The sequence below is a fragment of the Schistocerca gregaria genome, chromosome 6, assembly GCF_023897955.1.
Source record: "Schistocerca gregaria isolate iqSchGreg1 chromosome 6, iqSchGreg1.2, whole genome shotgun sequence".
In the NCBI taxonomy this organism is placed as follows: Eukaryota; Metazoa; Arthropoda; class Insecta; order Orthoptera; family Acrididae; genus Schistocerca; species Schistocerca gregaria.
The window spans coordinates 532,532,861-532,560,617 of NC_064925.1; the positions used below are offsets into that span (position 1 = coordinate 532,532,861).

Sequence of the window (27,757 nt, forward strand, 5' to 3'; positions counted from 1 at the left end):
TCCGAGAGGAATCTGACTGGTATACAACCTGGACCGGAGGCCTTGCCTTTATTAAGTGATTTAAGCTGCTTTGTTACACCGAAGATATCTACTTCTATGTTTCTCATCTTGGCAGTTGTTCTTTATTGGAATTCAGGAATATTTACTTCGTCTTCTTTGGTGAAGGAGCTTCGGAAAACCGCGATTAATAACTCTGCTTTAGTGGCAGTGTCATCAGTGACTTCACCGTTGTTATCGCGCAGTGAAGGTATTTATTGCGTCTTGCATTGGTGTGCTTTATGTATGACCAGAATCTCTTTGGGATTTTTCGTTGTGGAAATTATTAAAAGCATCTCGCATTGCAGTAAGCGCTATATTTCGAACTTCGGCAAATCTTTGCCAATCTTGGGGATTTTGCTTTCTTTTGAATTTGGCATGCTTTTTTCGTTGCTTCTGCAAGAACGATCTGACCAGTTTTATGTACCATGGGGAATCAGTAACATCACTTGTTAATTTATGTGGTATATATCTCTCAATTGCTGTCGATACTATCTCTTTAAATACATTCCACAACTTTTCTACACTTACATGAGCAGATCGGAAGGAATGAAGACTGTCTCTTAAAAAACCGTTAAGAGCATTTTTATCACCTTTTTTTAAATAGATGTAGTTTGCTTTTCTTTTTGATGGTTATAGATGTTCAGCCTAGCAGCAACTATCTTATGGTCGCTAATCCCTGTATTCGTCACAATACTCACTATTTGTCCAGAATAATTTGTTGCTAAACGGTCAAGTATGCTTCAGAAACATTTACGCTTCGAGTGTGCTCATGAACTAATTGTTCAAAATAATTTTCTAGAAAGCATTCAGTACAATTTCGGGTGACGTTTATGCCTGCCGCCGGGTTTTAAGGAATAATTTTTTCAGCATATCGAGGGTAGATTGAAGTCACCACCGACTATAATTGTACGAGCGGGGTACTTATTTGAAATAAGACTCAAGTTTTCTTTGAACTGTTCTGAAATTATATCTTCTGAGTCGGAGGGTCGGTAAATCGATCAAATTAATAGTTTAGTCCGATTACCAGGTATAAGCTCTATCCATACTATTTCACACGAACTATCAACTTCAATTTCGCTACAAGGCAAACTACCTCTGACAGCAATAAATACTCCACCACCGACTGTATTTAATCTATCCTTTCTTAACACTGTTAGATCGTTTGAAAAAAAATCGGCTGAACTTATTTCCGGCTGTAGCCAGCTCTCTGTACCTACAACTATTTGAGCTTCAGTGCTTTCTATGAGGACTTGGTTCTTTCCCAACACAGCTACAACAATTTACAACTACAATTCCAATCGTTTCAACAACTACCTTACTGTGTTTTACCTGCCCACTTTTGAACGGATGTCTCATCTGTGGTTCCCTGAGATCCTCTACCCTACAAAAAAAACCGCCCAGTCCCTTCCACACAGTCCCCGCTACACGTGTGGCCGCCTCCTGTGTGTAGTGGACTCCTATTAAGCGGAACACGGATACTCACCACCCGATGGCGCATGTCAATGAATCTGCAGCCTACACGGTCACAGGACCGCCTGAGCCTCTGACTCAGACCCTCCATTCGGCTCTGCACCAAAGGACCACAGTCTATTCTATCGACGATGCTGCAGATGGTGAGCTCTGTCTTAATGTCTGAAGCAAGACTGGCAGTCCTTACCATTTCTGCTAGCCGCCCAAAGTCAGACAATCTGCTCCAATCCAAAGCGACACACGTCATTGGTACTGACATCAGACACCGCCTGCAGGTGGCTGCACCTTGTACTCTTAATGGCATCCGGAAGCACCCTTTCCACATTCCGAATGACTCCTCCCGAAATACACACGGAGTGCACACTGGCTTCCTTCCCCTCCTTTGCAGCCATGTTCCTAAGGGGCCCCATTATACACCTAACACTGGAGCTCCCAACTACCAGCTAACCCACCTTCTGCTAATGCCCAGACCTTGTGGACCCAGAAGCTTCCTCTGGAACAGGGTGGACGATCGCATCCAGCTCAGAGACATCGTCAGCCACAGATAACACCCGAAACCCGTTCGTCAAACGGACTGGGGAGGGCATACGATTGGCCACTCAGAAAGCTTTTCACTGCCTGCCAGACTATGGAATGATGTCCCACTAGACCATGGGTGTGGGGTCAGCCTTAGTGCAGGCAGTACCCAGGGCGGTCACAGCAGTGGACCGATCAGAGGAAACGATGGACATGCTTGACGTCCCTCGAATTCCCGTGTCCGATCCCCCACAGTGACGCCCCTTGGCAGTAGCGTCAAGCTGTGTGACAGAAGCCAACGCAGCCTGGAGCTGTGAGTGAAGGGTCGCCAACTGAGTTCGCATCTTTACACAACAATCACAGTTCCTATCTATTACTGCAGCCGCTCCTGTGTTAAGCTCGTAAAAATATGCAACATACGAACAGTGTACTAGCATTATTAACAGTGGGAAACCGAAGTGATCTCTCACTGACAGAGTAACTGACACTGAGCTGTTCTAACCAAACAAACAGAAGCCTGTACGATATGAGGGTCGATACAATGGTCGATAGCAACGGCGGTACTATAAACTACACTGTTATTTAAATAAAAAGTTGTGCCTAATAAGCACTCGAACATGCAATAAATTACAAAAATTAAATGGTAACTGTTGTGGTTAGCAGGAGAGCCAACTGTGTTTTTCTAAAGGTGGCGGAAATGCACGCGTTCTAGCTCACGCAGGCTGGCGTGAGGTCTGGAACATGACAAGGGAATTAGAATTGAGAAAAACGGACGTAGCTGGTGCAATACTTAGCTTTAATCCATTCATGGAGAACGTCGCTCTTTATGGTACATGATTCACAATATCAATAGTACGGATACTGGCGCCTTGCTAGGTCGTAGCAAATAACGTAGCTGAAGGTTATGCTAACTATTGTCTCGGCAAATGAGAGCGTAGAAGTCAGTGAACCATCGTTAGCAAAGTCGGCTGTACAACTGGGGCGAGTGCTAGGAAGTCTTTCTAGACCTTCCGTGTGGCGGCGCTCGGTGTGCAATCACTGATAGTGGCGACACGCGGGTCCGACGTATACTACTGGACCGCGGCCGATTTAAAGGCTACCACCTAGCAAGTGTGGTGTCTGGCGGTGACGCCACAGTAAGTGCACATATAACTGAAAATAAGTCGCTCCTGTTTCAAGCTCGTAAAAATATGCAACAAGCGAACGGTGTACTCGCCTTATTAGTAGCAGGAAGTAACGATGCGCCCTCGCTGACGGTCTAACCGATATCACATGTATGTTCATCCTGCGCTGGAGTGTCATGCGGATGGCCAGTGCAAGATCTGGCTACACGTCTGTAGTCATGGGACAAGTTGTACTGTCGGTTTGTTCTCTTGTTTTCCAATATACCAAATACACAGAGTTTTAAAAATCCAATTACCAGCTTCTGGACGTTGTAGAGGACATATTAGATAAACATTTGACACGGAAGTCGTGTTCGGAAAAGTGCCATTTGGACGGAAAATAAATTTCATGATCGGGTCACTTTCAAATGTCTTCCCGGTGTCCATACAGCGAAAACAATTAGCTCTGATATGTGTGCTGTACAGGAACACACGACACGATTAGTGTTTCGATTATTCGCTGTCGAGTTCTCTTTTATGAGACGAAGGACGTCCTATTCAGAGGTTAGCAGTGCGTCCATGGAGTGCCACAGTCACTGCTCCTTACTGTGACCGTACTAGTTAGTGGCAGCCGTTGTTTTAGTCTGGCGAAAATAATATGTGATGTCTTAATTACAGTGGCAACTGACAAGAGCGCACTCTTTTCATTTTGTGTACATACCCTGAGAGGAGAGATCTGAAGGCGATTCGATGTTCAGACTTCTTTCATTTCTAAATGGTACATTTTCGGGTATGGGTTTCTTAACAAAACTTTATATACTAAGGCCGCTGTACAAGCTCGAAATGGGCTATAACAGGAATTGTGAAACGCGCTGCATATGGAGCAACGCCTACTCTCAGCAGGAAATATTTGTGTTGTACGTTGACGTCTCTGTGACCATTACGGTAAGCAGTCTTCCCATTGTTTTTAGGGTAGGCGCGAACGCATTCGTAGCCAAATAAGACCCTGAATGGGCTCATTTGTACTGCTAAAAGTCTGTGTAGAATGTGTAAGGACTTTAGAGGTGTAGTCAAACTTCATGTTTATCATATTAGCATTCACTAGCACCCATAAGTCTTCCAATTGTCCTTCTTCATCCCTTAGCACATAAACTCAGTGAGAACATCCGGAACGGAATGCTCGCTGACGTCAATGCTGGTGTCGCACAAATGTCATTTCTGAAGTCTATTCTATTTACATATTTCACGGCGAACATGCCAATTGCAGATGACATTTTGTCCACACTGCATGAAAAAGGCGACACGGCGTTCTTCATGTGGAGCAGAAACTTTTGGCACCTTAGGGGGGGGATGCCTCCAGCAAACGACCAATCACAAAGCCACCTTGGCCTCAGGAGCCTGGTTTCAATGCGCATAACAGTCAAAGAAAGTGTCAACCAGATGGACATTCACAGCAACGCAGAGCCCATTCTCGTCCACAGAATCACAATACGACGAAAAAAGCTGCAAGTAACCTTGCGGTCTCGTTGGTCAACTGGTTAAAATGAGCAGGAACTTCGGAGCAAGACACTCTAATCACCTCTAACTGCTGCTAAATACCTCTAGCAACATTATGGAAATACATCGGCGTTATGCTGTAGAAGGTACTGTATCCACTGGTCCTAATGTATGAGACCATAATACACTCTAAGTCAAAAACCAGACGCACCACGATAGCATTACCTGAATACTGTAGAACGGATATCCTAGTTATGATTTACATGTACAGACAAACAAATTGTTCAAAAATATTGGACGGTTTATTTTTGAGAAAGAGCTTCACAAACTGAGCAAGTCAACAACTCATTGGTCCACATTTGGTCCTTACGCAAGCAATTTTATGACTCGGCATTGACTTACAGAGCTGTTGGACGTCCTTCTGAGGCCTATCGTCCCAAATTCTTTACAATTTTTGGGTGAGGTCGAAACCCGAGATGGTTGCAGGGCCCTATCCATAATGCTTCGAATGTTCTCAGCTGGTGAGAATTCGGCATTATTGCTGACCATAATACAGCTCGGAAGGTAGGAAGAGAGGCAGTGGAAACTTACGCTGTTTGTTGGCGAGCACGTTCTTGTTGAAATGTAAGCCCAGGATGGCTTGCCATCAAAGGCACGGGACGTAGAATATCGTCAACGTTGCGTTGTGCAGTAAGGGTACTGCAGATGACAACCAAACGTGTGCTACTATGAAAAGAAATGACACTCCAGCCCATCAGTCATACTTATCGGGCAGTATGGCAAGCCACACTCAAGCTGGTACCTCTCTACAGTCTGGGGTTTCTGCAGAGACGTCTTCGTCCTGGAGTCGCAATGACTGGAGTAGAATTTTCGTCACTGATGACATCCACTTCGACATGAGCCCCAACGCGGAGAGAAGACGTGCCTGGGGATACCCCAGAGAGCGGTTTAATACTAACCTGACTGTCGCCTGGTATACAGCCCGACAAGTGGTAGTGACGATCCGGGGTGCAGTTTCTTTGCATAGCAAGACTACTCTCGTTGTCATCCGTGGCACCTTAGAACACAACGGTACGCTGGCGATATTCTACGCCCTGTTTGGTTGCCCTTCAAGGCAAGCCAACCTGGGATTGTATTTTAGCAAGATAATGCCAGCCCACACACGGTGAGAGGTTCTGCTATTTGTCTTCGTGCTTGCCAAACCCTGTCTTGGCAAGCAAGTCACTACATTTTCCACGAGATGACGACGTTTGGAGCATTATGGGCACAGCCCTCCATGCACCTCTCTATTTGGATGATCTAACACGCCAAATGGACAGAATTCGGCACGATATCACGCAGGAAGGCATCCAACAACTGTGTCAATGAATGTCAGACCGAATAACTGTTTGCATTAGGGCCAGGGGTGGACTAACGCGTGTGACTTGCTAAATTTGGGGAGCTCTTTCTGAAGATCGGGGACGTGAAAACAGTCGATCCATAATGCCTACCTGCCACAAAGCGTCGTGTGCGGAGACGGGAGCGCCGCGCTCCACGAGGAGGCGGGCCACTTGGCGGCGGCCCTCCCTGGAGGCGGCGTGCAGCGGCGAGGCGCCCAGCTCGTCGGCGGCGCCGGCGTCGGCCCCCGCTGCCAGCAGCAGCCGCGCCACTCCCTCGTGGCCCAGCCGCGCCGCCGCGTGCAGAGCAGTGCGGCCGTGGTGGTCGCGCGCGTCCGGCTCCGCTCCGGACTCCAGCAGCAGCGCACAGGCCGGCTCGTGGTTCTGCAAACGGACGCCACTCACCCTGAGTCTACTACCGGCAGAGGACAGGGAGGAGAAGCTCACCTGGATGCGAGGGCTATACTCGATGCTGGTATCTGTTGTGCGCCATTACATGTAGTGAAGCCACTTTATAAAAAGGGAGACAGGGATAATGTTGAGAATTATAGACCTATTTCTATGCCATCGGTGTCTGTTAAACTTATCGAGAAGGTTGTACATACAAGGTTACTGGAGCATTTAAATTCACGTAGTTTGCTGTCAAATGTACAGTTTGTTTTTAGAAATGGGTTAACAACTGAGAATACTATATTCTCTTTTCTCTGTGAGGTTTTGGACGGATTAAATAAAAGGTTGCAAACGCTAGGTGTTTCTTTGATTTAACAAAGGCTTTTGACTGTGTTGAGCACAAAATATTACTGCAGAAGTTGGACCATTATGGATTAAGGCGAGTAGCTTACAATTGGTTCGCCTCTTACTTTAAGAACAGAAATCAGAAGGTAATTCTCCGCAATATTAAAAGTTCCAATGGAACACTGTTAATTGGGGCATTCCCCAAGGGTCAGCGCTGGGGCCACTGTTGTTTCTTATTTATATGAATATGATGCCTTCTAGTATTACGGGTGATCCGAAGATATTTCTGTTTGCTGATGACACCAGCTTGATAGTTGAGGATCTTGTGTGTAATATTCAAACAACATCAAATAATGTAGTTCATAAAATAAGTTCGTGGCTTGTGGAAAATAATTTGATCCAAAATCACAGTAAGACTCAGTTTCGACAGTTTCTACCTCACAATTTAACAAGAACCGATATTTTGATAAGACAACGGGCATATTATAAGCGAGACGGAACAGTTCAAGTTCCTAGGAGTTCGGATAGATAGTAAGCTGTTGTCGAAAGCCCATGTTCAGGATTATGTTCAGAAACTAAATGCTGCTTTATTTACCATTAGAACAGTATCTGAAATAAGTGACAGTTCAACAAGAAAAGTAGTCCGCTTCGCATATTTTCATACGCTTATGTCATATGGTATTATTTTTTTGGGGTAATTCTTCTTATTCAAGAAGGGTATTTTTGGCTCAAAAAAGGGCTGTTCAAGCTATGTGTGGTGTAAGTTCGAGAACCTCTTGTCGACCTCTATTCATTAGCCTGGGAATTCTGACATTGCCCTCACAGTATATATTTTCTTTAATGTTGTTTGTTGTTAGCAATATTAGCTTATTCTTAAGAGTTAGCAGCTTCCACTCAGTTAATACTAGGCAGAAATCAAATCTGCATATGGAATGCTCTTCCTTGACTCTTGTGCCGAAATGATTGCAGTATTCTGCTGCATCCATTCTCAATAAACTACCACAAGAACTCAAAAATCTTAGCAGTATCCCAAACACTTTTAAGTCTAAACTGAAGACTTTCCTCATGGTGCACTCCTTCTATTCTGTCGAGGAGCTCCTGGAAGAGCTGAAAAATTAAGCAAATTCCAGTGTTACATTGTTGATTTTCTTTATTTAAACTTACGAATTCGCGCCTGAATATGTTACTTATATTTCCTTTTCTCTGTTTCTATTATCGTGTTATAATTTCATGCATTGACAATGGAGATTTCTCCTTAATTTGATCCGACGGAACAATAAATAAATAAATTACCCTGAGATGCTAGAGCCACTGTCAGAAAAAATTGGAGGCTAGAACACTTTTAGGTTTACAGTTGTGTTGCTATCGCGATATTTTGCCAACACTCACATATTCCTATTTCCTTTTACTCCGTTATGTACATACAACAACTGTCAGAATGATGTAGATCAACTGGCATGAATGTAGCACATGATACAGGGCCAAAAAAAAAAAAAAAAAAAAAAAAAAAACGGAACACCAAGAACAAGTTGTGGGGCATAGACGAAAGTTGGCATGTAAGTTTGAGCATCTGAAAGACGTTTATTCTAACTTCGCGCCAGGCATATAACAGTAGCTCCAATAGCGCTACCATGACGATGCAAATCGGATTTCCTTCAAGTGTTTGCGCTAAAGCCCATGAGCGATAGTTACACTACTGGCCATTAAAATTGCTATAACACAAATATGACGTGCTACACACGGGTAATGTATCTGACAGGAAGAAGATGTTGTGATATGTAAATGATTAGATTTTCAGAGCATTCACACAAGTTTGGCGCCAGTGGCGACACCTACAACGTGCTGACATGAGCAAAGTTTCCATCCGATTTCTGATACACAAACAGCAGTTGACCGGCGTTGCCTGGTGAAACTTTGTTGTGATGCTTCGTGTAACAATGAGAAATGCCTACTATCACATTTCCGACTTTGATGAAGCTCCGATCGCGATTGCGGTTTATGGTATCGCGACATTGCTGCTCGCGTTGGTCGAGATCCAATGACTGTTAGCAGAATATTGAATCGGTGGGTTCAGGAGGGTAATACGGAACGCCGTGCTGGATCCCAACGGCCTCATATCACTTGCAGTCGAGATGACAGGTATCTTATACCCATGTCTGTAACGGATCGTGCAGCAACATCTCGATCCCTGAGTCAACACATCAGTACCTTTCCAAGACAACAACCATCTGCACGAACTGTTCGACGACGTATGCACCAGCATGGACTTTCAGTTCGGAAACCATGGCTGTGGTTACCCTTGACGCGGCATCACAGACAGGAGCGCCTGCGATGGTATACTCGACGACGAACCTGGGTACATGAATGGCAAAACGTCATTTTTTCGGATGAATCGAGGTTCTGTTTACAGCATCATGATGGTCGCATCCCTGTTTGGCGATATCGTAGTGAACGCACATGGAAAGCGTCTATTCATCATCAACATATTGGTGTACCACCCAGCGTGATGGTATGGGGTGCCATTGGTTACACGTCTCTGCCACCGCTTGTTCGCATGGACGGTACTTTGAACAGTGGACGTACATTTCAGATGTGTTGCGAGTCATGGCTGTACACTTCATTCGATCCCTGTGAAACCGTACACTCCAGCAGGATAATGCACGACCGCAAGTTACAGGTCGTGTACGGGCTTTTCTGGACACAGAAAATGTTCAACTGCTACCCTGGTCAGCACATTCTCCAGATCTCACACCAACTGAAAACGTCTGGTCGATGGTGGCCGAGCAACAGGCTCGTCACAATACGCCAGTCACTACCCTTGATGAACTGTGGGATCGTGTTGAAGCTGCATGTCAGCTGTACCCGTACACGTCATCCAAGCTCTGTTCAACTCAATGCCCAGGCGTGTCAAGACCATTATTACGGCCAGAGGTGGTTGTTCTGAGTACTAATTTCTCAGGATCTATGCACCCAAATTACGTGAAAATGTAATCACGTGTCAGTTCTAGTATGATGTATTTGTCCAATGAATACCCGTTTATGATCTGCATTTCTTCTTGGTGTAGCAGTTTTAATGTCCAGTAGTGTACCTTTTAGACTCGACATGGTATGTTGATGCTACTCGAGAACGCCTTTAAGGTGCCAAAACGTCATTGTTAACACCTTACCGAATAACGTCTTGTAATAGGACTATGACAAGCTGGATGTTTCTTTCTGTGGTCCTGCAGAAAGTCTTGGCAGGAATCTAGCTACGGTATTTGATAGCTGGCAGCGGTGTCACGATACTGTACGCCCATAAGAACAGAGGGCTCCTCATGGCCAATGACCTTAGGGAAGACCATCGTCTTCGGAGTATGGCTTGGGCGTATCGTACTCCATCCCCAGCAGCAACTTGAGCAGCCATTGGAACAACAGTGACACGAAGATCTGTTACACATCTATTACTTCAAGGACAGCTCCGAGACAGACCCTATGTAGTGTGCATTCAGCCAACCCCAAACCACCGTGATTTCCGACTTCAGTAGTGTTAAGCAAGAGTTCACTGGAGAGCATGGTGGACGTCTCTTACGTTTTCTGACGAGAGCTCGTTCTGCCTCGTTACGACTGGTGGTTAGAAGGGAGCTAGTTGAAGACCTGCAACCAATCAGCCTGCGTGCAGGAGGTACTGGAACTACACATGGGGTTGAGGTCTGGGGTGCGATTTCGTATGACAGCAGGAGCACCCTCGTGGTTATCCCACACAACCTGATTGCAATTTTGTGCGCCTGTCTGGTATGCTGCCAGTCATGGACAGAATTCCAGGCTGTTTTTTTCCAACAGGATAACGCTCGCCCCCAGACCGCAACACTCTGTACACGGTGTCGACATATTGTCTTGGCCTGCTTGATTACCATTTTTTTGAGTCATCAGTCATCTGACAGGTTTTATGCGGAAGTAGCCAAGATCGACGGTCGGGACACCTGTGCGCTGACATTGCAGCGGCGGCTTGCTGGTATTGTTGTGGGGTCGGAAGTATAAGCTTGTAATACTTCGGAAAATCTGAAAATCTTGGACACAGCAGAGAGGAACGAGGAAGCGTTACCTCGGAAATCACACAGGCTGAGTTATTTCCAAGGAAGTACTAGATATACAAATTCACAATCATAGGCGAGAGTGAGGTGCTTCGCTCCCACCCCTCAGTTCTGTCGTGGACATCGTCAGCGAAATTGAACGGGCTGCGGCGCGAATACCGCCTGAAGAAGCTGAAGAAGTACGTCGTGTGGGATGCTGTGGTCTGATGAGAATTAACTGTTCGAAGTCGAACATTATCAGCAGAGAGAGGGCCGCTGTTCGGGACATGGTGCGCTCGCAGCAAACAAAACGATCTAGTGACCAGTGCGAACAGAGCACCTACTTCAATGTTATCACAGACGCGACGCTAGCGTCTCAGTAGCAGCCGATTCGCGGCCGCCGGAGTGGGTCAAGGACGGAGTGACTCGCGGGGACAGTGGTTATTAGTCGGCCGCGCGCCCTCAGGAGCTCAGTTCGTCCTAGCTCGTCAGCGCACTTGACGATGCAGACACGTCTGATGGCCGAAACATTGTGCCCGTTGGACAATATGAGTCAGCTGTACACTCGTGAACTGTTCGATAAATACGCTACTGACACTTAAAATGGCTACACCAAGAAGAAATGAAGATGATTAACGGGTATTCATTGGACAAATATATTATTCTAGAACTGACATGTGATTACATTTTCACACAATTTGAGAGTATAGATCGTGAGAAATCAGTACCCAGAACCACCTCTGGCCGTAATAACGGCCTTGATACTCCTGGGCATTGAGTCAAACAGAGCTTGGATGGCGTGTAGAGGTACAGTTGCCCATACAGCTTCAACACGATACCACAGTTCAACAAGAGCACTGACTAACGTATTGCGACAAGCCAGTTGCTCGGCCAACATGGATCAGACGTTTTCAATTGGTGAGAGATCTGGAGAATTTGCTGGCCAGGGCAGCAGTCGAACATTCTCTTTATCGAGATAGGCCCGTACAGGACCTACAACATGCGGTTGAGAATTATCCTGATGAAATGTAGGTTTTCGCAGGGATCGAATAAAGGGAGAGCCACGCGTCGTAATACATCTGAAATGTAACGTCCACTGTTCAAAGTGCCGTCAATGCGAACAAGAGGTGACCGAGACGCGTAACCAATGGCACCCCATACCACCACATCCGGTGATACGCCAGTATGGCGATTACGAATACAGCCTTCCAGTGTGAGTTCACCGAGATGTCGCCGAACACGAATGCGACCATCATGATGCTCTAAACAGAACTTGGATTCATCCGAAAAAATGACGTTTCGTCATTCGTGCGCTCAGGTTCGTCGGTGACTACACCATCGTAGGCGCTCCTGTCTGTGATGTAGCGTCAAGGGTAACCGCAGCCATGGTCTCCGAGCTGATACTCCAAGCTGCTGCAAACGTCGTCGAACTGTTCGTGCAGATGGTTGTTGTCTTGCAAACGTCCCCATCTTTTGACTGAGCGATCGAAACGTGGTTGCACGATCCGTTACAGCCATGCGGATAAGATGCCTGTCATTTCGACTGCTACTGACACGAGACCGCTGGGATCGAGCACGGAGTTCCGTATTACTCCCCTAAATCCACCGATTCCATATTGTGCTAACAGTCATTGGATCTCGACCTACGCGAGCAGCAATGTCGCGATACGATAAACGGCAATCGCGATAGGCTATAATCCGACCTTTATCAAAGTCGGGAACGTTATGGTACGCATTTCTCCTCCTTAAACAAGGCATCACAACAACGTTTCACCAGGCAATGCCGGTTAGCTGCTGTTTGTGTATGAGAAATCGGTTGGAAACTTTCCTCATGTCAGCACGTCTTAGGTATCACCACCGGCGCCAACGTTGTGTGAATGGCCCGTCGCGGTGGCCGTGCGGTTCTGGCGCTGCAGTCCGGAACCGCGGGGCTGCTACGGTCGCAGGTTCGAATCCTGCCTCGGGCATGGGTGTGTGTGATGTCCTTAGGTTAGTTAGGTTTAAGTAGTTCTAAGTTCTAGGGGACTTATGACTTAGATGTTGAGTCCCATTGTGCTCAGAGCCATTTGAACCATTTGTGTGAATGGTCTGAAAAGCTAATGATTTGCATATCACAGCATCTTCTTCCTATCGGTTAAATTTCGCGTCTGTAGCACGTCATCTTCGTGGTGTAGCAATTTTAATGGCCAGTAGTGTAAACAAGCTGAGAGTAACTGTGTAATCACATCATATACCTTTGGTTGTTAGTGTTAATTAAATGTTTATTTAATGATGGTATTCGAAGTCTCAATTATCATTTGCGCTCCAAGCGATATTTCTGCATTGACTCAATGTATTGCTCAACGTGTACTCTCTCGAAGCTCTTGTTATGAGAGCACTTTCGAAAATATACTTGAAGGGTTCTATTAATTTATTACAGGCTAAGCTTCTTCTTTACGTTCGTTTCCTAAAATTGTTAGACCTCCTTAACCTAAGTCAAGATTTTGCCCTCTTCTGTAGATTTAATTGTATATTTCATTGATGTCTGTAGGTAGATATGGCCAGTAATGTATATCGAGAAATAGCTATTCCTTGTAATAATTACTTGATACGAATGAAAACTTAGTCGGTCTTATCTGATGTGGTTTATAAATTCCAAACGTTAACAGTTAAACTGTTGTATGACTAATGTTAGCAATAAATCAAAACTACAGCCAAAATCACACAATCACACACACAGCCCTCCCCCCCCCCCCCGGGACACACACACACACACACACACACACACACACACACACACACACACACACACACACACACACACATACACAAAAGAATACCTGAAGTACAGTATGTAGCTAAATATGTCATGTAAGTAGTCAATTTACTCTGTTACACACTAACGAATACACACACACATGATACGAATTAAGATTTATGTTGGGAACGTATTTTTCCTGAAATACATTACAAATAGCTCCTGTCAGTCTTTCACGCCTCTTACGAGTAAACATCTATTTCACATTTGACTGATTCTCTACTGCTGCTCCCCTATGACGAATGTAATCTGTATTATTCCACTGAAGAGTAAAGTGGTACGGTATCGTCTATCAAATGTTCATGTGCTGATATCGCACACATGTTGAGGACGTTTCTAAGAATCCTCAATGTGTTTCGTAACGAATAACTATCTCTCAGCAATGTATTATCAAAAACTTCTGAAACAAATATCACGTCGCGTGATCCAGTAAGGCGTCCTGGTCTCAGATAAAACGTATCTGTACGTATGTGGCGCTCAGTACAAGAAAATATTTACCTTTTCCTGTACACAAGCTCAGTAATCGTAGAACATCTTGCGAAAGGAAACAGAGACGAAGATCTAACTCTAAAACTGATTTACCAAATTCAGCTTACTAAGATTAAACCTAAGATGGCGTGATACGCCAGCTGTTCTCGTGATATAATCATTCGTCTCACGAGAACCTGGTAGTGTCACCACTGAATAGATTATCAGATTTTATGCTGCCGTACAGACACAACTGTCAAGCTGACCACTTCAGTAGCAGTTGCTGGGGCTAAATACATTGAGGACTGGGAGACTGCGGTCAGAAGAGTCAGTAACAAATGTAGAGTAGGGGTGAGTTGGTTGCACCAGTCTGCGATCAGCACCAAGTCAAATATGTGCTAGTTTGCCGTGAGAAACCGCAACAACAGAACAGTCTGCGAACCATTTCACAGCCAGAACTAGAAACAAAAGTCTTTGTAATCCAACGAATAACAGTAAGTCTTGAGAACAGCTCTACTTTCAGTAAACAAAATAAGTCCAGGTGTTATTACGGCACGGTTTTTGTTTACTTGTGGTATCATAATACGATATCAGTTGTGTTAAAACTAATAGCTGATTAGACAAATGGGAGGAAATTTTCTATAAAGGCATTATATGTGAAACAACTCTCGAAGCTCGTATGATTCTGTGGCAATGACACACTTTTTGAAAACTACCAGCTCATCTACTGCCGACAGCAGAGAAAGCAACAAATGTCAGATGTCAATGTGGTGGACCTGTACCTTATTCTGCTGGAAAAATAAAAATCCTTCAACGCTTTATAACTTAATTCACTCCTCTGTTAATGCACTCACAGTTTCAGAAAAATCAGAGTCCAGAGACAACTCAGCGGCAATTTTCTATCAGAATGTGTCAGTGAATAAGTCAGTTCAAAGCTAGAATTCCGCACGGTCCAACGTCCACTCAGAGATATTTCGCTGGAGTGGCAAGAGCAGCATCCATTGTTAGTCAAGTGGAAACCTCACTTAGGCACCTAGACATCGCGAAGTGTAACAGGTAGAATTTTACCGGAGTGATTTTGTGCGTATCGTTATGAGGCTGTATCTGAAGACCAATGGCATGTAAGATCGCAATTCTGGGAAGCAACTGTTGTATATGTGACTGTGGCCGGATCACACTGAATCAGGTTTTATACGGCAATGAGCATGGTCGACTGCCATTCCTTACACTCAGTGCCAAAGTCTCGGGCGACCTTCCTGCAGTAGTTAAAGTGCCTCAAAGTACGTGCTGCAGAGAGGAGTGCAACAGCAGAATACCTTCTTTTCTCGTCTCTCCACACGAAATCTGAAAAAAAACGAGTTTTGTGGGGAATTACATTTCTTTGGCCAGCTAAGATCCTTCGTCCTCCCACCGAATTATTTCCTAGCAACAAATGGTTCAAATGGCTCTGAGCACTATGGGACTTAACATCTATGGTCATCAGTCCTCTAGAACTTAGAACTACTTAAACCTAACTAACCTAAGGACATCACACACATCCATGCCCGAGGCATGATTCGAACCTGCGACCGTAGCGGTCACGCGGTTCCAGACTGAAGCGCCTAGAACCGCACGGCTACACCGGCCGGCCTTCTAGCAACATCTGTTTCTACACTCCTGGAAATGGGAAAAAGAACACATTGACACCGGTGTGTCAGACCCACCATACTTGCTCCGGACACTGCGAGAGGGCTGTACAAGCAATGATCACACGCACGGCACAGCGGACACACCAGGAACCGCGGTGTTGGCCGTCTAATGGTGCTAGCTGCGCAGCATTTGTGCACCGCCGCCGCCAGTGTCAGCCAGTTTGCCGTGGCATACGGAGCTCCATCGCAGTCTTTAACACTGGTAGCATGCCGCGACAGCGTGGACGAGAACCGTATGTGCAGTTGACGGACTTTGAGCGAGGGCGTATAGTGGGCATGCGGGAGGCCGGGTGGACGTACCGCCGAATTGCTCAACATGTGGGGCGTGAGGTCTCCACAGTACATCGATGTTGTTGCCAGTGGTCGGCGGAAGGTGCACGTGCCCGTAGACCTGGGACCGGACCGCAGCGACGCACGGATGCACGCCAAGACCGTAGGATCCTTCGCAGTGCCGTAGGGGACCGCACCGCTACTTCCCAGCAAATTAGGGACACTGTTGCTCCTGGGGTATCGGCGAGGACCATTCGCAACCGTCTCCATGAAGCTGGGCTACGGTCCCGCACACCGTTAGGCCGTCTTCCGCTCACGCCCCAACATCGTGCAGCCCGCCTCCTGTGGTGTCGCGACAGGCGAGAACGGAGGGACGAATGGAGACGTGTCGTCTTCAGCGATGAGAGTCGCTTCTGCCTTGGTGCCTATGATGGTCGTATGCGTGTTTGACGCCGTGCAGGTGAGCGCCACAATCAGGACTGCATACGACCGAGGCACACAGGGCCAACACCCTGCATCATGGTGTGGGGAGCGATCTCCTACACTGGCCGTACACCTCTGGTGATCGTCGAGGGGACATTGAATAGTGCACGGTACATCCAAACCGTCATCGAACCCATCGTTCTACCATTCCTAGACCGGCAAGGGAACTTGCTGTTCCAACAGGACAATGCACGTCCGCATGTATCCCGTGCCACCCAACGTGCTCTAGAAGGTGTAAGTCAACTACCCTGGCCAGCAAGATCTCCGGATCTGTCCCCCATTGAGCATGTTTGGGACTGGATGAATCGTCGTCTCACGCAGTCTGCACGTCCAGCACGAACGCTGGTCCAACTGAGGCGCCAGGTGGAAATGGCATGGCAAGCCGTTCCACAGGACTACATCCAGCATCTCTACGATCGTCTCCAGTGGAGAATAGCAGCCTGCGAAAGGTGGATATACACTGCACTAGTGCCGACATTGTGCATGCTCCGTTGCCTGTGTCTATGTGCCTGTGGTTCTGTCAGTGTGATCATGTGATGTATCTGACCCCTTCCTGGGACAATGAATTCACGCTGTTCTTATTTCAATTTCCAGGAGTGTATTTCCCTACACTAATAGTGCACATTTGGCAACATCGTTTCCTCTAAGAGCACTTCACAATAATGAAAAGCTTACCATTACTCTCGCAGAATCTAGAAACTCTTCATGCATGCCTTCGGTCACATTGCTGCGTCTGCTCTCCTATGTGCTCTACCTTGTTGACCTGCCACGTGGTGGTTCACATTGCATATAAACGTCCAATGTGTGTGAATTCCTAAAGGACGAAACTGCCGAGGTCATCGGTCCCTAGACTTACACACTACTTAAACCAAATTATGCTAAGAACAACACACACACCCATGCCCGGCCGGAGCGGCTGCATAGTCCGTGACATAGCGCCTAAACCACGCGGTCACTCCGCGTGCCCATACTGCATAGACAATGTCGCACTAGTGGAGTCTACTGTGGCATCATAGTCCAGCGAGATGTTTTCGTACTATGTATTGGGGTCCCTTTGTAAAACCACAATATAGCATAAACGAAACTATTCCCAGAACAGGTGAAATACTAAACTAGAGCATGAAACAGACTACAAACACTGCCATCACATATTTTAGAAAACAAACTACAGCTCAGTTTCACATATCAGTAGTAGGACAATCTCTGAAAGAAGCAATATAAGTCTGTTTTTCTGGTTGCTCTGCTGCCTATATTCACTTATAAAAAGTGAAAAAACGCGAAATGGTTTGAATCGATCGCATTTTTAGTATGTGGAAGATGTACGAAGCCATTACACGCAGTCGTCGATGCAGCAAAATGACGAGTGTGCTTGGGAGTGAGTATTTTGCAATGACAGTGAATTTCTTCAGAGAGAGTGTGACGCTCTGCTGATGAATGTTTCCTTTCGTTGCTGTTGTCAATGGAAAAATGAATTAAGGTGTTGGTAATTACTTTTGGACACTGCCACTTTCCTGACATTCGGGCATGAAACAGACATCTGACTATTTCTGTTTTACCATGAAATACTTTTACCCAGTCATTCCGTTGTGGTTCATAACATGTAAAGCATAAAGAGCGCTAGGGGTATAAGTGCAGATATTATGATCATTTGTACGTTAACAGTTATCCACTTACGTGTGTTTGTTGTTAATTCTCTACGTCAATAGTCTTCACGCAAACACGTCACATAATTTAGTACCTGATGTTTTCTGCACGGTCGTAACTGCACCATTAGGTGGACTTCGCTTATGAGTTTAGTCTCACCGTTTTGCGTCCACGAGTCCAAAGTTTAACACCTGACCTGCTGGCCAGCGGAAAAATAATAATTAAAGGCTTCTTCTTGTCACTCCTACTTGCAAGTCCTAAGAAGTTAAAAACATAATACTCCTAATAGCTACAATTATTACCTCCAGCACCATCACCAAATGAAATAAACACTGATGTAACGCAGTTCAGTACACCGTCCTCAGACAGCAATCGAAATATCTGCATTTATACTCTTATTAGTAACACATTGTGTATGACAATTACAACTCAAACGTTCATTTAAACCACTAGGAACATGGCTGGAACCAATTACAGTGTCTGTTTCATGCAAGTTCAACTCAAAAAATATTCACTGTGAACAACGGTTCTGGGAGAATAGATAGAAAACCCACATTCAGGTGTCAAGTTCGTGCAGATCCATTCTCCAACACGTAGGAAGGATTACCCACTAAACAAACTTTTATATTCTATTAGCTACATTGCTGGCAACTTCAAAACGGACATCTTTGAGACCATATAGAACTTTTTTATGTACTGCAGATGTAGAGGTTAAATAAAGGGAAGCCAACGTTGTCGTATCACCAATATTATGAAAAAGGATAGAATCCTATTCACCACAAAGATGGCACGTTGAGCTGGAGAGAGAAACGACGAAACGACTGTGACATATGAGCATTCGACCAAAGCCTTCTTTGGAAAGGAACGTAAACGCAAAACTCCGTTCACAGGCCCTGGCGCACCCAGCGGTACCGACCGGCCGCCGTATCATCCTTAGCCCACAGGCGTCACCGGATGTGGGTATGGAGGGCAGTAGGTCAGCAAACCGCTCTCCCGGCCGTATGTCAGTTTCCGAGACATGAGCTGCTACTTTTCAATCAAGTAGCTCCTCAGTTTCCCTCACAAGGACTGAGCGCACCCCGCTTGCCAACAGCGCTCGGCAGACCGGAGGGTCACCCATCCAAGTTCTAGCCCAGCCCCACATCGCTTACCTTCGGTGATCTGACGGGAACCGGTGTTACCATTGCGGTAAGGGCGCTGGCTTTGGAAAGAAACACACACACACATATTCACGCAAGCAAGCACACCTCAAGCACATAACTGCTTTCTCCGGTCGTGTAGCAGCCTTTTCGTAGTTCCTATCTCCTACTCAACGTGTCATCTTTACAGCAGATAATGAGGTAACACAGGTATGTAAATAGAAACGGCAAATTGCACAGGAGCGGTAGAGAGAGAGAGCAGGGTTTGTCCTCACCTCAGCCGCAGCGAAGTGTAGGGCGGTCCGGCCCAGTGAGTCCCTCTGGTGCGTCGAGGCGCCCTGCTGCAGCAGGTGACGCAGCGCCTCGCAGTCCCCGCGCCGCGCCGCCGCATGCAGCGAACTCACTCGGTGTCTGCTGGTGGTGCTCTGCACAGGGGAAGGAGTGCCCTCTGTCAACGTGCATTCTGAGCCCGAGGCTTTACAACCGTTAACGTCGAAATTTTTGTTGCTCTGATCGCTTTTCACAATGTAAACTGGGAGAAGATTGTTGAGAAAACATTGCAAGGTAAACAACTGGTTTGAAAGACATGTGCATAACTAACTACAACTCAATCAAAAGGCTCCGATAAAACAGAGTGATAGCATAAGGGATAGATTTAAAGTATTGTCATTATCTTGTGCACTGTTCTCTGTCCGCAGCTCGTGGACTAGTGGTGTACCTACCAACGTGCGACTTTTTCGTATTGGCCTCAGTATAACGGATCGCTGCAATCGTTGCCCTGAAACTGATACATTATCTCATCGGTTGAATTCCTGCGGTCATGACCATTGGAGATGGTTTCGCCGACAACTGGCTTTTCTCCTCAGGAGGTCGGAGGCGGCTACCTCGGGAGAGATTCTCGTGCGTCCCGATTCAACCTTCTTTCCTCGGTCGAAGAACAATACCTTCATGTGGCTTGTTGGCCATTATGACCACTACGGGATGGTGAGTGGATATGACGCAGATCCGTGTGGCTTTTCCCACTATATGGCCACCGCACATTGGACGTGGCTCCGGATGCCCCGTTATCGTGAATTTTTTTTCTAATATGTTGTATCTTGTTTTTTATCGCCAAGGGGTTGGATGAGTTACCATGCCCCCCTTTTTTATTTTTTATTTTTATTTTTGTAGACATTTCTATCGATTTAGAGCTTCCACGATGTAGAAGTGACGGATAAAGAATGTATGTGAACGTTAAAATTCCTTCCTATACCTTTTTCTGTATTTCACTCTTTAGGTTTTGTCGAAATGACTTCTTTTGTGTTATTTTAATTGATTGCCTTCAGTAAGTTTTTTGGAAAAAACGAGAATTTTTTGGTGTCAAAGAAGAAAAAAAAAGGCGCTGCAGTCATGGACTGTGAGTCTGGTACCTGTGACGGTTCTTAGACTCCTCCCTCGGGCATGAGTATGTGTGTTTGTCCTTGGGATAGTTTTGGTTGGGTGATGTGTGCGCTTGGGAACTGGTGCATTGTCAGTTATTAAAAAAAAAAAAAAGTGGCTAGCGTTGCTGCCCAACTTCGATTCTCGACCGGGTTGGGAATTTCCTCTGCCCAGAAACAGAGTTTTTGTGTTGTCCTCCTCCTCCTACTCATCATCATCATCATCATCATCATCATTCGTGACAGTAGTTTGATTGGATTGTGTAAAAACTCGACTGTTAAAAATTGGGACTGTACGGGCACTGACGACAGCGCATTTGAGCACCCGACAAACCAAACATCATCATCATCACCCTTATCTATATATTTAGAAGCTGCGATTCAGCGTTGCTATCGAAAGGACCATGTGACACAATCTCACAGTTCAACAAATATGGTATTGTGCGTAAACTATCGTCCAGAAATCGCGGTGCCATACAAAAATCAGCAACGTAAATAAATACCACAGAGATTAGCGGGGGTTCGCTGCAGTCCGCAAGAATCAGTGGGAGGCACTCCAGAAGACACGCCCTCCCACTCAGCGTATCAGCACCCTCACGTTGAGGTCAATACTGTGTCGTGCATGCAGTACCTCGTCCGAAGCAGTCAGAAAATGGTTCATATGGCTCTGAGTACTATGGGACTTAACATCGGAGGTCATCAGTCGCGTAAAACGTAGAACCACTTAAACCTGCCTAACCTAAGGACATGACACATATCCATGCCCGAGTCAGGATTCGAACCTGAGCCGTAGCGGTCGCCTGGTTCCAGACTGAAGCGCCTAGAACCGCTTGTCCACACCGGCCGGCCGAAGCAGTCAAAATCACAGTGTAGGACCACCAAGTTATCAAAGTTTCTGATGAAGTGGCTCTTTAGAAAATGGTGAACACTGTAATTCACGAGTAAAGTTCGTTAATCAGTGTATCAAGCTACGCTTTGCTATTCCATAATAGTTGTAAATTGTCCAGTACACCTGTGACAATGAAGTATGTGGAAGTTAAGTAATTATTTTATTCAGTAATGTAACAAAGTAAACTAGTTTGATGTATCTTCTCCCAGAGCAGAAACGGAAGTTACGACCAGATGAAAGTATTCTCGTCTCGTTACAACACTAGGCAGGGGGCTGGGGTGTTTGGGCAGAGAGACCAATCTGCGAGGTCATCGGTCTCATCGGATTAGGGATGGACGGGGAAGGAAGTCGACCGTGCCCTTCCAAAAGAACTATCCCAGAATTTTCCTGGAGCGATTTACTGAAATCACGGAAAACCTAAATCAGGATGGCCGGTCGAGGGATTGAACCGTCGTCCTCCCGAATGTGAGTCCAGTGTGTTAACCACTGCACCACCTCGCTCGGTACTAGGCAAGGACGAGAAAGTTCCAAGGAATGGTCGAGAAGATTGAAGCTACACCAAACTATTATGTGAGGACAATACGATAGAGAAAACGAAAATAATAACAGGAAATAATGAAAGAATAAAAATGGTGCCCAATGGAGAGAAACTGCAATGTTTGCAATGCTTTAAGCATGTCAGGAGTTGAGTAAAAATAGTTAGAAGTGTAGCAACAACAGGACATCGATCATAGCAATGGCAAAATAGGTGTTCCCGGTTTTTTTTTTAGCGTTGTAGAATTAAAAGGTTTTGTTCGTAAATTCATTCAGGAAAAGGAAGTGTGGGAAATAGGAGAACGGATAAGGGTGATGGAACTCGTGTTAGCACAACAAGAAACAACTTTTGTGGTGCGAGATGGAACCACAGAATGCAAGAGTTGTGGAGGAAGACGCAGATTGTAACACATGTAACAATTAGTTGAGTTCGTTCCGTTTAAATACTACTATGAGATGAACAGTCTAACGAATACAGTATATGGATTGAGAGTGAACGGGAAAGAGACAGTTATAATGAAAATTAACAGAAATAAGAGTAGCGAGATACTCAGCATCAAAATTGGTGATCACTAAGCAGACGAAGATAAAGAGTTCTGATACCTTGGGGGCAAAATTACCCGTGACGGACCAAGTAAGGAGGACATAAATAGGATATTAGCACAAGCAAACAAGGCATCCCAGGCCAACAGAAGTCTGCTGATATCAAACATAGGCCTTAAACTGAGGAAGGAATGTCTTAGAATTTACTTCTGTAGCACAGCGCCGTATGATAGTGAATCATGGGCAGTGAAAAAATCGGATCAGAGTACTCGAAGCATTTGAGAAGTGGTGCTATAGAAGATGTTGAAAGTTAGGTAAGGTAAGGTAAGGAATCAGGACGTTCTCCGAAGAATCAGCGAGGATAGGAACATATGGGAGACTCTGACAAGAAGTAGGAGTAGGATGACGGGACTTGCGTTCTGACGTCATGGAATAATCGCCAAGGTAATAGACGGGGCTGTAAAAATTAACAATACTAGGGGAATACAGAGATTGGGATACATCCAAAAAATAACTAAAGACGTAATCTGCAAGTGCTACTCTGAGATGAAGAGGTTAGCGCAGGACAGGAATTCGTGGCGGGCCTCATCGAAGCTATCAGAACACTGTTGACTCAAAAAGTGCAACTTATGTCAGTTGTACTTGTTTACAGTATTCATTCCTTAGTCTCCAATTGTTACCCACGGCATTCTTCCCGGCCTCTTTCCATAAACAAAATGACGGTCCCTTCGCACCCAGAAATATCCTATCAACTGCTACTTTCTTTTAGTCACCTAGCGCCATAAGTGACGTTTAGTTTTTCCCGATTCACTACCTCCTCATTAGTTAATCGCTATAACCTTCTCATCGTTCATCTACAGCTAAACATTTCAAAAGTTTGCATACTCCTATTGTCTGAATAGATAATCTTATATGTTCACTTTCGTACAACGCTACACTCGAGAAAAATATCTTCAGGAACAACTTCCTAACTGTTGAATCTGTGTTGGAAGCTAACGAAGTCCTATTTTTCTAAATTGTTATCGTGCTGTAGCCCGTCTACATTTTCTGTCCTCTCGACCTTGGCCATCATCAATTATTCTGCTGCCCAAACAGTAAAAGTCATCTACTACATTTAGTATCTCATTTCCTAATCTCATTTCTTACGATCACCTGATGTAATTCGACTGTATTTCATCACCTTGTTTCACTTTTGCTATATTCCAGCTCATAACATCTTTTCAAAACATTATCCACACCACTCAGGTTTTTCATCCAAGACTTTGCTATCTCTGGTTGGATTACAGTGTCACTAGTAAACTTCAAAAGCTTTAGTTCTTCTCCCTGAACTTTAATTCCATCTCCTGATTTCTTCTTGGTTTACTTTACCCCTTTTTCAGTATACAGTGGTTGGTGTACAACAGGCTCAGTCCTCTCGCAACTAGAACTTTCCTTCATTCCTATTATAACCACAGTATGGCGTCTGTACAAGTTGTATATAAGCATATGTTTCCTGCTTTTTCAAGATGAGTTGTAGGGTCAGCAATTTCTCACGAATTCCCACGCTTCTCCGGAACCCAGGCTCATATCATACTATCAGTATTTCCATTCCTCCGTAAAAACATGTCAATATTTTGCAACCATGACCTATTAAATGATAATTTGGTAATAGTCACACTTGTTAGCGCCAGCTGGCATTATTACTTTCTGCATTATTCTGACGCCATTTCTTCTGTCTTCTATATCCTGCGCACCAAGTGGAATAGTTTTGTCATGGCTGGCTCTCCTAAGGGACGCAATAATGCCGCAGAAATATTTCAGGCACCTAGTTTCGTCGGTCTTTCAGTGCTCTGTACAATTTTTGTTACAATATCTTATCTTGAAACTCATCTTCGTCTACTTCCTCTTTCTTTTCTACAATATTTCCCTCATCTTCATTTCCCTTGTATGCCAGTTTATTAAATTCCTTGCACCCTTCAACTTTTCCTTCCCTTCTTAGTAGTCGCTTGCCCTTTGAATTCTTGAGATTCGTACAATTCTTGTATTTATCCCCAAAGATCCCTTAATTTTTCTACATACTTCACCCATTTTTGCCCTCGTTCTCCATGCTTCTACATACTTGCGTGCCCTGTTTTCCAATTTTCCATTTCCTGCCAATTTCAGCGTTTTACACGCCTGTATTCCCTTTTGCCAGCTTCATTTGCTGCATTTTTGTGTTTACCCACTCCTCATTTGGATCTAGTATCTGTTGTGTTATTCCAGGAATGTCTGTCTGCCTATTGGGTTCTCCAGTCTATTCACTATTTCATCTCTCAAGGTTAATTTGCTTAGAGTTGTGCTCCTTACCTTCGTCTCTCGTTACTAATACTCGTTTTGAAACTCTCAACATGCTTTGCTACTTTCAACTTATCCATTTCCCATCTCCTTAATGTCCCACACTTCTGCAGTTTTTTTAACAGAGGTAATTAAATTATGTTTAAAATTCTGCTGGACGCCTTCATCTTTCATTCCGTTACCGCACTTCGTGGTCTCCTACTATTTTTCCTTCTACTCCTTATCCTGCTACCGTATTTCATTTTCCATCACGATTAAAATTTCCTTAGTTTCCTCTTAAATTTTTCACTCTGTTCATTATCTGCTTACAAAGTTGGCATGCAGACTTCTAGTAATGTGGTGGGTGTTGGATTCACGACTGTCTTGAAAACGATAATGGGATGACTGTGCAGTTCACAGTTGCGTACCATCATTGCTATTTTCTCTTTCATTGTTAGACCTACTCCTGCATTACCCATACTTTATTTTGCACTTATAACCCTGTACTGACGTGACCTAAAGCTCTGTTAATGCTGACACAGAACGTCACTAATTAACACTATATCTGACATTAAGCTATCCATTTCGCTATTTAAATTCTCTACCTTACCTACATGATTAAGAGATCTGATGTCATACGCTCCGAACCATATATTCTAGTTATGTTTCTTCTGGTAACGACATCCTCCTAAATAGCTCCTGCCCGGAGATCCGTAAGGTGGAAAGTTTTACCTTACGAATAATTTACCTCAGAGGATGCCAACATCATTTAACCGTACAGGGGCATAGGACTGATGACTCAAAACAATGGAAATATTACTAACGAAAGAGTTAATAAAGAGTTTTGTCTTGAGTTCCCCACTGTGCGTTGTCGAAGCTATGACAATGTGCAGGGCAGTCAAGAATGTGCTGTGCGCTTTTGAAATGTACACTTAGCAGAGATTAGGAAAAAATGAAGTATGCAGACAGACTGCCAGACGAGGAAGTGCTGAGGGGTGTGGGAGATGAAAAGTAATCACCGAACGTATCTAAAAGTAGCAAAAGAAATTGTATTCATCATATACTCGGTAAAAATGTAGGCGAAACTATTTAATGACCACAAGGTAAGAATTCTATCGGTATTAATATATGGACGGTACTTTTAAAACCCTAGCAGAGGGTTAACGTAACGCAACGGAGCCTTTAGATCGAACCTGTATGAAAATAGTGCCGAAAAAATTATAAATGAAAAGCTGAAGCGAATCTGGATTTTCTTACCATCTTTGTTGTTTTCATATTAATATTTTCAACTGTGTGCAAATTCGTAAGGGACCAAACTGCTGCGGTCATCGGACCCTAGACTTACACATTACTTCAACTAACTGATGCTAAGAACAACACACACTCACGCCCGAGGGAGGACTCATATCTCCGGTGAGAAAGGCCGCGCAATCCGTCTCATGGCACCTTAAACCGCCGAGCCAATTAGCTCGGTTTAATACCTTCCTCGCGTGCCGGTACTATAAACGGTTCCCTGTCTTAGCTAGTAAACAGAAAGTATACTCTATCTTCGCATCTTCTGACGGAATCGTGATCATATTGCGAATAAACATGGTTAGAACGTATGTTCGCCGCACGGGATTAGCCAAACGGTCTGGAGCGCTGCAGTGATGGACTGTGCGGTTGATCCTGGCGGAGGTTCGAGTCCTCCCTCGGGCATGTGTGTGCGTCTTTGTCCTTAGAATAATTTAGGTTAAGTAGTGTGTAAGCTTAGGGGCTGACGACCTTAGCAGTTACGTGCCATAAGATTTCACACACAGTTGAACACTTTTGAACATTTGAACAGTTTTGAGAATGTATGTTTCCTTCCATCATCGAAAAGAATATTCCTTTTTCGCAGGGCAGACTAATTAAAAAGTTTACTATTTTGGAATTTTTCATTCAATTATGTTACATATTGTAATGTTCTGGGGTTACTCATCTTTAAGAAGGAAGTCTTCACAGGTCCAAAATGTGATGCGAGAATAACATATTGAGTTCACACACAGTCATTTTGTAGAAATCTGTGTAAGAAGTTAGGCGCTTTGACTACTGTTTCATAGTGTACTTATTACCTCGTGTAATATGTTGTAAATAACCCAGTGCAGTTCAAAAGAAACAATGATATACATAATTACAATATCATGAAGAATAACAATTACACTCATTACTTTACATTAAGGCTATATTTAGAACAAAGAGCGGTGCACCGTACTGCAACCAAAAATTTTGGTGACTTGCCTAGTGATGTAAAATGTCTGACGGACAGCAAAGTAAAATTTGTCAGCAAACTGAAGAAGTTTCTACTTGACAATACTTTCTGTTCCATACAACTATTTCAGTTATTTAATGTGTGAAGGTGGTTGGGAGCAATTACTAACTCACATCTGTATACTGAAAGAAGAAAAAGATCATCATGTGGCTGTGTTTACAAATTATTTTGTTATTGACTGTGAAATAGCTCGTAACCTACCATGACGATTTATGGTCCAAATGATCCATGGAACTGGAAACTAACTTATGAACTAAGCAACTCGTCTTCATATTCCATTGGATATTTTCATTTTCTTTTCTCCTTAAGCCGTTTGAATTTCACCGATAAGCGATAGAAGTATAAGTATGTTTTGTTCTTTCTATTTAAATTAATTTCCTTAAATTTTTCTATTATTTGTAAAATGCACTTCCCGTATAATGGCTTTCTTTCCTTTCGTCAACATTCATATAATATATTTATAAGAGAATTGTTTTGAGACACGTGTGCTCTCTTCCAAATATGTACTATTAATTAT

The 27,757-nt window shown here is 44.5% G+C and overlaps 1 protein-coding gene and 1 pseudogene across 2 annotated transcripts in view; both read right to left on the reverse strand.

Annotated features, from left to right (window-relative positions):
• LOC126278357 (ankyrin repeat domain-containing protein 65-like) overlaps positions 1 to 27,757 on the reverse strand; it is a 77,204-nt gene that overhangs the window by 37,327 nt on the left and 12,120 nt on the right. The window contains exons 2-3 of one of the 2 annotated variants that reach the window (XM_049978413.1): positions 19,550 to 19,699; positions 6,116 to 6,385 (exon numbers count right to left, since the gene is read on the reverse strand). In XM_049978413.1, the coding sequence (XP_049834370.1) occupies positions 6,116 to 6,385; positions 19,550 to 19,699 (420 nt within the window). The remainder of the gene's footprint in view (positions 1 to 6,115; positions 6,386 to 19,549; positions 19,700 to 27,757) is intronic. The other variant, XM_049978416.1, reaches the window with a different exon arrangement.
• LOC126279203 (5S ribosomal RNA) lies at positions 19,220 to 19,337 on the reverse strand (annotated as a pseudogene).